At 41.3% G+C, this 13,398-nt stretch overlaps 1 protein-coding gene across 1 annotated transcript in view; it reads left to right on the top strand.

The window, feature by feature from the left end:
- The first annotated feature begins 357 nt into the window (after positions 1-357).
- ATP7B (ATPase, Cu++ transporting, beta polypeptide) overlaps positions 358-13,398 on the top strand; it is an 83,935-nt gene continuing 70,894 nt past the window's right edge. The window contains exon 1 of the mRNA XM_006876940.1: positions 358-594. Coding sequence (XP_006877002.1) covers positions 358-594 — 237 coding nt within the window. The remainder of the gene's footprint in view (positions 595-13,398) is intronic.

Below are 13,398 nucleotides of genomic sequence, written 5' to 3'. Positions count from 1 at the left end.
ATGATGTGCTAGACTGTGGACATGCTGACCGAGTCTCCAGCAGTGCTGGGTGAGTGAGCACTAGTGCCATGTGCAAAGATTAATCGTGTTGAATGCAGTGTGAAGAGTGTGGGGAGAGTGTAGATAAGCAAAAACCAATACATACACAGCTTGTGCAGCCTGCAGAAGTTTCCAAAGCTAACCCTGGCTGCGTCTGCTGGGCGGCTCAGAAGCAAACGGGAAGCCTCAGACAGGAGGGCACAAAGGTAACCCCTAGTCCTCTCCTCTGCCCAGCCAAATTGGTGGATACTTTCAAAGTCATTGGTTCTTGAAATTGCGTTTGTGGGAAGAGAAGGAGGTAAGCCTGTGGATGCAGCTATGGAGAAATCCAGGAGTGAGAAGTCCAGGAACCCTGAGCAGTCTGCTTTGCCAACTCTGGGGGACCCACATGTGACCCTGCTGGCTACCCACAAGCAGCGGTCCTTCCGGAGGAGCCCTGGGGCCAGGGGCTTGACCTTGCTGGTGTCTTCAGAAGAGAAAGTCTCTTCCCCATCAGAAGTGGGAGACTTTTCACAAAGGGATTGGAATGGAACCCAGGAAATCAGTTCCAATCAGGTCAGTACAACTGTAAAAGAGCTAAAAAGCCAAGAGGGGTTTGGAGCCAGTTTATAGACTTGAGTTTCGCTGTGTTTTATGTTTGAAGTCAGGGGAGCCAGCCTAGGGTCGAGTAGGGAGCGAGAGTACAGATATAGCACCGGGAAGGAGTCAAAATAAACTTCTCCAGAGATTAATTCCTCATTTCAGTGGCAACATTTGGGTTTTGTTGCTGCATATCTTCAGAATATGAAGCAAACTCTTTCCAAAATGCAAGCCATCCAAAAATGGGTCTCCTCTCTCCTTTAAAAAAAAAAAAAAAAAAAAAAGTGTACCTAATTTTTTAAACTTGTATATTTAACATTTTGAAAACATTGTTGCAAAATGAAGCTGCTTTTCTTAAAAGCAAATAAGGTCAGATCATGGTCCCAAACGTAGGGAAGATAACATTTTGTAAAAATGTTGCCTTTTAGAAGCATTTCTACATGGGACTGGTGCATGGTCAGTGAAGCTTTTTTCATTGACATAATTCGTTTTAAAAAAAATGCTTTTGAAAACATTCTACTGGTTTAATACAAAGTAAAGTTTTTATAAGTACTTTGCCTCCTTTAGGACATTTTGTTTACTCTGGTCCAAAAACTTAAAGGAAATTTTATGAAAAGAGCTTTTTGCAATGTACTGTGTAAGAAATTTACATTTGTTGAAGTCATGTGGTATTTGGACATTGAAAATAGAAATCTATTGAGTCTTTTAATGCTGTATTTTACAGTCTAGTTTTTAACCTGAATATAATTATGATCTGAGGTATTTATTTTAAAACATTAAAAATGTGTTTTGGTGTGCTTTATTTATAGAGATTTCTAAAAAACTCATTCGAGAGTTCTTTCCATACAATTTTAATAGCAGGAAGCATAGACTTATTATTTAGTGGCTGCCCTACTTTTGAACATGGGCCAACTTTGGGTCAGTTTACTTAGAGTGGAAGTTAGGGTGTATTTTTCTGGGAGTGGGGCTTGAGGGGATAGATATAATTTAAGTGAATTTGAATTACTTTGCTTTTCAAAGCAATTGTATAATTTTAATTTTATTTCTGTTTAAAATGCATCAAACGAGTATCTAAACTAGCATGTTTTAAAAGATTCAGAGTTTTAGAGTGACAAAGCATTTAATTTGGCATTTTGTATGTTTCCCAATTATGAAACGTCATGATAAACATTTATATTATCAACTGAGTATTTAAGATAGTAATTTATTACTTGGGGGTGGATACTTGAGAGCATTTCTTTAAAATATTCAAACTATTTCTTTACAAACTCCAGTCTCTGAAATTTTTTCCTGGCTAATGCTAGTCTCTGTTACTAGGGAAGCCACCTGAACATGGCTGAGAGGAGCCTCTTCAGAAAGGAGGGTCTGGGCAGAGACCATTGCCGCGTGGCTGCAGATCCTGCTCTGCCGTCCTTTCTGAAGGGGGCCTATGATCTGAGCAAGTACGTTTTGGACTCCTTGAGCTTCAGAGTCCTCATTGCAAAATAGGCTGATCAATCGTGCCTCATAGGATTGTGAAAGCACGCTGTAGAGTACTATGTTGTTGTTGTTAAGTGCTGTTGTATCGGTTCTGACCCATAGTGACCTTGTATAGGATTTCAGTGGGTGACTGGTGGGTTTGAATCACTGACCTTGTAGTTAGCAGTCCAGTGCTTATCCTACAGTGCTATACCAGGACTCTGGTAGAGTACTGTATAAATTCATAATAGTAGTATTTTTGCCAATGTTATTATTTTCAGTAGAATTTCCAACTCTGAGGATCTGTGCAGTGCTTTCTGAAGGTCTGAATAGGATTATATCTGCCCAAGTCATCTAAGTAAAGTTGCTACTCTATTTTTTAAAAAGTTCTGATTATAAGTATAATCACATGTTTATTATAAGAAAACAAAATTAAGATTGGGTGAGAGGATTGCAGTGCTTCAGTGGGTTAAGCACTGGACTGTTAACTATAAGGTTGGTGGTTCAAATCCACCAGCTGCTCCATGGGAGAAAGATGAAGCTGTCTGCTCCTATAAAGATTTACAATCCCAGAAACCCTATGTAAGGTTGTTATGAGTTCAACTCAATGGAAGTGGGCAAAAAGAGCAATAAAGCAGTCATATCCCCCGCCATTTTCTCCACATGGATCTGTAAGTGTATGTACGTACCTATATATATCTGATTTTACGTAAAATATGCAGTCAGAGTATACATACTATTATATACTTTGCATTGATTACGTGATGTTATGTGAACATTTTTCCATGCCAGTGTATTTCTGTATCATTGTTTTCACTTGCAATCCCACTCTTAAAAATTTAATAAAAAATTTTTAAATTAAATTAATGGGGACATTTGCAGTGCCTGGTTTATGATTTTAAAGATAAAACTGAAAGTCAATTAAATTGAGTACTTGGTTAATGTAACATTGTATTGAATCAACACTCCCTCCCACCTGCAAAGAAAAAACAAAGCAGAATACTCCACTGTCGACAAGTAGATTCTGATTCACAGTCACTGTGTAGGACAGAGTGGAATTGCCCCGAAGGGTGTCCAAGGTTGTAAATCTTTATGGAAGCAGACGAGACAGCCACATATTTCTCTCGTGGCACGGCTATGGGTTCAAACTGCAGACCCTTTGGTTAGTAGCTGAGCTTTTTAACCACTGCAGTACTAGGGCTCCTGTGTTGAGTCAAATCCTTGTTAAATGCTGTCCATTCAGTTCCAACTCATAGTAACTGTGCATAAGTTTTCTGAGAGCAATTGGTGGGTTAGAACTGCCAACCTTGCAGTTACCAGTCCAGTTCTTGTTCTACAGCACCTATGTTGTTGCTGTGGTTAAGTGCCATCAGGTCAGTTTTGACTCATAGTGACACTGTACAGGATTTCCAAGAAGGAACTGGTGAGTTTGACCTTATAGTTCTAACCGACCTTGTGGCCCTGTTATCCTAAAGCACCACACCAGGACTATACAACATCACTTTGTTGTTGTTGTTGTTGTTGTTAAGTGCCATTGAGTCAAGTCAGTGAGCTTGAGCTGCCGACCTTGTGGTTCAAACCGGCTTTACAGTCCAGCACATTGAACCCATAGTGCCACACCAGGACTACTAGGTGGTGGTGGTAGTTATGTGCCGTGGAGTCGGTTCCGACTCATAGCGACCCTATACAGGGTTTCCGAGGCTGTAAATCTTTACAGGAGCAGAAAGCTTCGTCTTTCTCCCGTGAAACAGTGGAGGGGCCTGCACTATGGTGCTGAGCAGGTTTCAGCAGAGCTTCTAGACTGAGATGGACTGGGGAGAACGATCTGGAGGTCTACTTCTGAAAACCCCATGTACCACTGTTAAACTCTGACTCACATGGGGTCACTGTGAGTTGAAATTAACTCAATGGCAACTTTGGTTTTGGTTTATGTAGGTCCTTACTTGTGTCACTTGAACACCCCAAGGAGGGATCATCATCCCCCCGTGAACAGATGAGAAAACTGACAGAGGTTAGAAAATTTGCCTGAAGGATTTTATCTGAAGTCTGTCTTTTTACTTTCCTTGATATTTTTCTCAATCTGTGGAAGATACCTATATTACATTTTTTTTTTAATTCCTTATCAAATAGTTCTGGTACCATTTTTGGTATTACATTTTCTGACACTATTTTGTGGACTTATTTGAAGCACTGTCTGATGTCTCTGTGCAAACTGAAATTATTTTCTGAGACATTGTGGTGTCCTTGTGTTTATATTAATTAATATTTGCATGTTGGTGTGTTCTCAGGCACTCACCACCTATTTCCTGATGAATGTGGTAGTGTGAAAGAGTCTACTGTTGTTTGTATAGTGGAGTTCAGGGCAGGTTCACATACCTCCAGAAGCAGGGGTGGCACTCCCGGCACCCAACCACATGCAGTGTTGAGACTACACAGGAGTGGGTGTCACTGGCTACTCGGTTGTCAAGGGCAGGGACTGAGTGGACATGCACCTGGCTTCCAGAGGGTACAGAACAAGGGAGAACCACATCCCCCCTTGCACCAACCTCTAGCCTCATCCTTTGCCTGTAGGTCACTATATGGACAGCTATTTGCAAAAGCTCATGCTGGCCACACCACTCTACATCAGCTGAGATTATACTTGTTTATCTTCCTCTCGCTTCTGTTCACAGCTTCCTCTTCCAGGAGGTACTCAATCCACTTCTTTGTCCTAGCCTTTGAAGCTCATGTTTTCAGGTTCACTATCTGCATTTGTTTCAGTTGGTCTCTTTTGTTGCGGAGGGTCTGTTCAGTGCCTCTTCTTTCTCTGCCACCTTGCCTTGAAATTGGCAATATACCTTTAAAGTTTTGCTTCTGACACCAAATACTTCAAAGAACAAAATCTCATACTCTAGCCAAGGCTCTCTGAGCTCCCTTGCTTTTCCATTGAGACACGGAAATATTATTTAGTATACTAGGTGAGGTAGAGTTTTGGTAATATGTGAGTATTAGAAAGCTGCTAATTTATACAGAAACTTAGCTTTCATCTGGCATTTCATTCACAGAAGATACAGATAGCTGAGGTAGAGTTTTGATAATAGCTCAGTATTGTTGTTGTTGTTAAGTGCCATTGAGTTGGTTCCGACATATAGCAACCCTGTATAGGGGTTTCCGGGGAGCAGCTGGTGAGCTTGAACCACCGACCTTGCAGTTCAAACAGCTTTGCAGTCTGACATATTAACCCACAGCGCCACACCAGGACTCCAATATCTGAGTATTAGAAAGCTTCTAATTTATACAGAAACTTAGCTTTCATCTGGCATTTCATTCACAGAAGATAAAGATAGCTACTATGAATAAAACATTTTAAAATTGCTGTTTATGACTAGTGAAGTTTATTTGCTTATTTTTTACATTTATAATATAATGTAAAGTACAAAACTCTATAAAGAATACAGTCATGCTTTTGAGCATGCAGTTTTTTTTACATGCTTTGGACAGACAAGAAAAAAAGATCTCCTTTTTAAAAAAGTCATAACTGATAAAAACACAAAGTATGTATGAGCAAGCTAAGTAGTTTTGACTAAACCTGGCAAAGCTCCTAGGAAATCAGTTGTGGAGAAGAGAGGGATAGGGAGCAGGGCATGTAGCTTGTCCCCAAACCCCAGGAGAGCAAGCAACCAAGACTAGAAGCTGGGGCCTAGTGTCCTGCTCAGGGATTGCCTGGAGTCCATAGTCTCTCTCAGACTGGAGCACTGGGCTAGAAAAGAAACAGGAGCCTGTCTCTGAGAATCCCCTCACCCCTAAGTCTTCTCTGCCCTCACCCCCACTTCTCAAAGTACTTGACAGTGAGGAGGGGGAAATATTGAAGGTTACCCTTATTCCAATAGGTTAATACTTAGAATTCCCCCTTCTTTGCAGAAATTGTCCAGGGCCCCTTACACATGGGCCTAATGACTACTCTTGGCTGCTGTTTATCTTTGTCTTTGTAGTTCATATCTGTCTGAATATCGGCCCATAGTATCAAGCCATTGAATGCAGGAACACATGAGGGAACTAGAAGTGGGTTTATATTACATCAGGGAGAATTGCCAGAGATATGAGCCCATGGTGACTGAGGTGATTAGGTTGTGGTCTTACTAATTTTAGAAAGTGGGCTATAGAGTTCTGTCTTTAATAGGAGGTCGGTAGTAGTGGTGATGTTCAGTGGAGTAGTTAAGAGGTTGGGTTGGGTTTTATTTTTGTCTAGGCGAAATCAAGGTGACCTAGAGGACACAGGCATCTTGTTATTGTGCCATCCAGTCTGTTCTGACTCAACAACCCTATATTTAACAGAAAGAAGCACTGCCCAGTTCTGTGCCGTCCTCACAGTCGTCACTGTGTTTGAGCCTGTAGTTTTAGCTACTCATTGTCAATCTGCCTTGTTCTGTGCCTGACTCTTCTTCACTGGCCTCGACTTCACTAAGCATGATGCCCTTTTCCAGGGACTGGTTCCTCCAGGTCACAAGTCCAAAATATATGAGGTGAAATCTCACCATCCTTGCTTCTAAGGAGCATTCTGGCTGTTGTTTTTCCAACACAGCTTTATTTGTTCCCTTGACAATCTATACCATATTCACCAACACCATAATTCAAAGACATCAATTCTAATAATGTTTTCCTTATTGATTTGTCTAGCTTTCCCATGCTTAACAGCTGAGTGAAAATACCATGGCTTAGATCAGGAGCTCCTTGTCCTCAAAGTGACATTTTTTTTTGCTTTCAACACTTTGATGAGCTCTTTTGCACCAGATTTGATTCCTGGATCCAAGAAATATGAATTATTTGACAATGCCAATCTTCTCTATATTTATCATGATATTGCTTGTTCATGTTACAAGGATTTTGTATTTATGTTGAGATATATTCCATACTGAAGGTTATATAGTCTTTGATCTTCATTAGTAAGTGCTTCAAGTTGTCTTCACTGGCAAGCGTATATCCTTACTAAAATAAAGGGGAAAAAAACCACAGCAAGGTGGACAGTCTAGTAGTCAGTCAAATAAGTAACTACCAGCATCAGAGAAGCACCATTACAAGTCTTGCAGAAGTTTTATTTGCTTTTTCTAGAGAAGTCATCATTGGTTTTTAAGTTTTTAATTTTCCATGGAAGTAGTATCTTATATATATAAGCATTAATTTAAAAATATAGAAGCTTGTTATTTTTTTTTTCTCCCCTCTTAGGCAAATTGGACCATATTTATACAATTCTGTGACTTTTTTTTTTCTTTTCATCTGTCGTATTATTCCATATTAGTCCATGTAAATTTCACCACTCATTTATCAGTGTGTCTGATACTGTGCTGTGGTGACTTGCATGTTGCTGTAATGCAGCACCCATGGTGGACAAGTTTCTATGGAGCTTCCAGACTAAGATAGACTAAGCAGGAGGAGAGGCAGAGTACTTCTGAATGGCTGGCCACTGAAACTTTATGAATAGCAGCAGAGCATTACCGGATAACATGATGGAAGATGAAAACCTTATGAATAGCAGTGGAACATTGTTGTATATCTGATACAGTGCTGAAAGATGAGTACCTCAGATTGGAAGGCAATCAAAATAGGACTGGGTAAGAGCTTCCTCCTCAAAGTAGAGTTGACCATGATGATGCAAAAATGAACTTCCAGGAGAAGGACATCATGTTTGGTAAAATGGAGGGTCAGTGAAAAAAAAAGACTCCTCCACCCTCCCAAGTGTTGGATGGACAGTGGCAGCTGCAATGGGCTCAAATGTAACAATTGTGAGGATATCACAGGACCAGGCAATATTTTATTCTGTTATAAATAGGGTTGCTAGGATTAAGAACCAACTCGATAGCAACAAACAGCAATACCATGTAAATTCACCTGTTTTCAAAAACCTTTACATAGAGTTCTGTTGAATGGACTATTATAAAGTTGTGTGGCAGATACATCTGACCTCACCTAACTTCATGAGGGGGAGAGAGAGTCACCATCAGCACAAAACTGGACCCAAACTTTTTACCAATTCTGGTTAGTCATCCTTTGTACTGCACTGTCTACTACTCAGCTGGGTTCAGTTATTTTTTGCAATGGCCACACACAACTCACAGTGTATACTTACCACATGGGACTTATTAGAAAAGCAACAGGTGCAATTCAGGATCAGGAAGATCAGAGTCTCCCTTCTTTAGTGCAGGACAGCTTTCTCAACTCCTCTCAGCCATGCACAGGACGACTCCTCTCTTGGCTCTTAGCCTCTGCTTGGTCCTGGCCTATTTCCTGCTCAGTCAAGGTTTTTAGTTCTTGCATTTAGTGCCTGGAGCTGCCCCATGCCCTCAGCAGGCTCTTGCCCAAAGGCGCTTAGCTCTCAGGCTCCATGGTTGACAGCTCACTGTAGCCACCTTGCTCTGTGGATTAGGAAGCCCACTGCTCCGTCTTGTGCCAGTCTCCTGCTTCTGTCGTTACTGTCTTTCTCCTGTGCATCTTGCCATCTGGTTCAGTCTCTGGTATAACAGCTTTCTCTGTCTACTGAGTCTTCGAAGTTCTCAGAGCAGGGAGCCCAGGTCCAGAGGATGTGCTCCACTCCTGGTTCTTCTTTGTTGGTGATAGTGAGGTCCTCTCTCACTTCTGAGATAGGCTCTCTTTCAGTCTGGAAGGATGGCAAAACTGACCAATCCCCTTGTTAGGGTTCTGTATATCTTATTGACTTAGTTCCACCCAGTCATTTATAATAAATAACATCTTGATAAGTGGAGAAAGGATTAAGTTGTCAAAGACTTCCTTTTTGTTTGGATCCACTATCAGCGCTCATAGAAGCAGCAGTCAAATCAAATGACATATCGCGTTGGGCAAATCTGCTGCTCAGGACCACTTTAAAAGTGTTGAAGAAAAAAGATGTTAGTTTGAGTACTAAGGTACGCCTGACCCAAGCCATGAGTTTTTCAGTAACCTCATATGCATGTGAAACTTGGACAGTGAGTGAATAAGGAAGACCATAGAAGAATTGATGCCATTTGAATTATGATGTAGGAGGAGAATATTAAAAGTACTATAGTGGTGGTGGTGTGCCGTGGAGTTGGGCCCAATTCATAGCTACCCTGTATAGGGTTTCTGAGGCTTTAAATCTTTATGGGAGCAGAAAGCCTCATCTTTCTCCTGTGGAACAGCTGGTAGTTTCTAACTGCTGACCTTGAGGTTAGCAGCCCAACTCGTAACCACTACGCTACCAGAGCTCATTAAAAGTACCATGGATTGCCAAAAGAACAAATCAATCTGTGTTGGAGGAAGTACAGCCAGAATGCTCCTTGTAAACCAGGAGAGCTAGACTGTGTCTCTCATACTTCAGGAATATTATCAGGATTGACCAGTCCCTGGAGAAGGACATCATGCTTGGTAGAGTGGAGGATCAGCAAAAAGAGGAATAATCCCAGTGAGATGGATTGGCACAGTGGCAGCAACAATGGGCTCAAGTGTAACATTGATTGTGAGGCTTTCCGAAACCCTATACAGTATTGCTATGAGTTGACATCATCTCCAAGGCACTTAACAAGAAGGAATATAGTGGTATTTTCCTAGAATTACAAGAATAACCAGTTACACTACCTAAAATAATCCTTAGAGATAGGAATACAGGTAGCTGATAAACTTTTCAAAATAATTAATAATTAGTCATCCAGCAGTATTGACAAAATTAATGATATACAGTAAGCATTAGCACTATATGAAGAATATAATTCTTTACCACTGTTTGTTGTTGTTGTTGTTAAGTGCCCTCGAGTTGGTTCTTACTCATAGTGACCCTGTATAGGGTGTCTGAGGAGTGACTGGTGGGTTTGAACCACCAGCCTTGTGGTTAGCAGCCCAGTGCTTATGCTACTGTGCCACATCAGAACTCCACCACTGTTTGTAGTAGGATAAATTATTACAGCATTTCTATTTGTAGATTTATTTGTAGAGATCAATTAGGCAATACCTATCAGAAGATTAAGATTCCTGGTGTGGTGCAGTAGGATCAGCACTGAACTTTGAACCACAAGGTTGTAGGTTCAAACCTACCAACTGATCCTTGGAAACCCTAGACAGCATCACTATGAGATGGAACAAACTTGATGGCACTTAATAACATCAAAATATTAAATGTCTGTTACCTTTGTCCTAGCAGTTCTACTTCTAGGAATTTTATGAGACTGTTCATTGCTACATTCTACTAGTAAAAAACTGGAAGGCATCTAAATATTAGTCTATAAGGATTAATTATATATAATATACAGTAGTTGTAAGGGTCTCTGGTAGCATAGTGGATTATGAGTCAGGCTGCTAACCACAAGTTCAGTAGTTCAAAACTACCAACAGTGTCATGGGAGATAGATGAGGCCTTCTGCTCCTGTAAAGATTTTCAGCCTTGGAAAAGGATGCTATGAGTAGGAACTGACTGACTCCATGGCACACCACCACCACCACCACCACCACCACCACCACTGTATAGTAAGTAGTTGTGGCACAGTTATTTACTTAATGCTGCACTTCTAGCCATGCATAAAATGATTGGGCTGTTGTTGTAAAGTGCCATCAAGTCAGTTCCAACTCACAGTGACCCAATGCACATCAGAACAAAACACCAGCCTTTTGGTGGTTCAGACCCACCAGCCACTCCTTGAAAACCCTATTCAGGGTCGCTGTTAGTTGGAACCAACTTGACAGCACTTAACAACAACAGCTGTAAACCGCTACCTTGTGCAAAATAAGTGCTCAGAATTTAAGCTCTAATATTATTGTTGTTAAGGAGCTCTGGTAGTATAGTGGTTACAAGTTGGGCTGCTAATCTCAAGGTTGGCAGTTCAAAGCTACCTGCCATTCTGCGGGATGCTTTCTGCTTTCTGCTCCCTTAGCGATTTACAGCCTCAGAAACCTGTGCAGGGTCGCTATGAGTGGGAACTGACTTCATGGCACACCACCACCATTATTGTTAAGTCCTGTTAAGTTGGTTCTGATTCATAGCGACTCTGTATAGGGGTTCCAAGGAACAGCTGATGGGTTTGAACCACCAACCTTGAGGTTAGCAGTTTAGTACTTATCTTGATATGGCACAGATATTTCTTCCAATCAGTTGGCCATTGGCATAGATGAGTGAGCCCTTCTAGCGCTCTTATCAGTTTGTTGAAGAGTTTCAATTGGTATTCCATCAATTCCTGAAGCCTTATTTTTTTGCCAGTGCCTTCAGGTGCATCTTAAACTTCTTTCAATACTATTGGTTCTTTTTTTGTTGTTGTTCATGGAAAATGCTGATATCTCTTTTTTTTTTTTATGTTTTATTGTGAATTATATGATAATTTACATGTGAGAACTTTAGTTTTACATTCATTCCATCCTATATCATCTCACTGCCATGGTTCCAGTCCCCTCCATGCATCATCAACCACCCAAAGGGTTTATCCCAGAAACCCGCCCCCTACAGTTCCCCCTCCTCCCCCCAATTTTCGGCCCACAGTCCCTTTCCCTCTTTGGGTCCAAAGTCCCCAGTCGCTTCATCACTCCACGTCATCATCTCTGTCTCCATCTCAGGCATCTCTGTTTCTCTGGGTAGGGTCCCGCTCTCGGCTCTTCTCCTTTGATGGTCCCAGAGGCCTCCGCTCCTATCCTGGAGAATTAATCACTCCCTTCCTTGTCACAACACTTCTACCTTTGCATTTCCAACCCTCATAGTCCGTTCTGATAAGCATTATTCACTACAGTATCACGAGTCACCCATCTGTATCTCCTTTCATCAGCTCCGCCCACACAGATTGAATAGTACCTACTGGAGATTCTTCCTTCCGCCATGCTCTCTAGCACCAGGTTCCCTCTTGAAAGCTTGTAAGCCAGTCACTTCTTGCCTTTGTAGTCCCCCCTCCCCATTTGAGTATCCAGTGTCCAAGCTGCCCTTCTCCGTCCACTCTGTGTTTGGGGGTGTGGGTGAATGTTTCTTGCTGTGAGGATTTGTTCCCTCTTTTGAGTCACTGCTCCATAGGTATAGGTCAAGTTCATCAGACTGTATCAGCTCACTCATTTTTGTTTTTTTTTCCCCTCTTCTTTCCTCTCCTGGTTGCGCTCTGATCATCCAGTCATCCGGTCCAGGTCACGTGGGTATCATCTGCAAGTGTGGGCGCTCCTGTGCATATGCACTCTCTTCCCGTCAGCCGGTAGTTCCACTCTCCTCTCGAGTCCTCCGTGGCCATGCCACTGACTCTGGGCCCAAGAGTCCCCAGGTCTCTTCACACTGCTTGCCAACCATGTCCCTAACTGGGTCCACAGAAGTCTACTGAACATTGTAGGGCTTAGCTTGCCGCTTCATTGCTGCTTTTACCCCACTTCCCCCATCGGTGATGTGTGTGGTCACCAGTCAGAGAATACTATTGGTTCTTGATCATATGCTACTTCTTGAAATGATTGAAGACCAATTCTTTTTGGTATGGTGAGTCTGTGTATTCCTTCCATCTTTTTGATGCTTCCTGTGTCTTTCAATATTTTGCCTATAGAATCCTTTAATATTACAATGTATGACTTGAATTTTCTGTTCACTTCTTTTAGTTTGAGAACTACTAAGTATGTTCTTCCCTTTTGTTTTTCTAATTCAAGGTCTTTGCACATTTCATTTTAATGCTTAACTTTGTCGTCTCAAACTGCCCTTTGAAATTTTCTGTTCAGCTCTTGTTATTTCCATCATTTATGCCAGTCACTTCTGACATCCATTTTGATCTTATCTTTCTTTCCTGTCTTCTTAATGGCCTTTTGCTTTCTTCATGTATGATCTTAATGTCATCCTACAACTCGTATGGTTTCAATTATTAGTTTCTAATCCATCAAATCTTTTCTTCAGATGGTCTCTAAATTCCAGTGAGATGTACTCAAGGTTGTATTTGGGCTGTTCTGGACTTGTTTTAATTATCTTCAGTTTCAACATGAATTTGCATATGAGCAATTGATGATTTGTTCTACAGTCAGCCCTTGGCCTTATTTTGGCTGATGATATTGAGCTTCTTCCTTTTCTTTTCCCACAGATATAGTCAGTTTGATTTCTTTGTATTCCAACTGCTGAGGTCCATGTGTATAGTTGCTGTTGTTGTTGAAAAAAGGTATTTGCAATGAATAAATCATTGGTCTTGGAAAATTCTATCATGTGATCTCCAGCATTGTTTCTATCACCAAGGCCATATTGTTCAGCTACTAATCCTCTCTATAGACTCAAGTGCTGGACTGTGAACCACAAGGTCTGTGGTTCAAACCCACCAGCTGATCCTCATAAACCCTATATACAGGGTTGCTGTGAGTTGTCAGCAACTCGATGGCTGTAACAACAACAAC

This window comes from Chrysochloris asiatica, unplaced genomic scaffold, assembly GCF_000296735.1.
Source record: "Chrysochloris asiatica unplaced genomic scaffold, ChrAsi1.0 scaffold00432, whole genome shotgun sequence".
Taxonomy (NCBI): Eukaryota; Metazoa; Chordata; class Mammalia; order Afrosoricida; family Chrysochloridae; genus Chrysochloris; species Chrysochloris asiatica.
The sequence above is the reverse complement of the archived record's forward strand: the minus strand, read 5'-3'. Positions and strand labels throughout refer to the sequence as shown.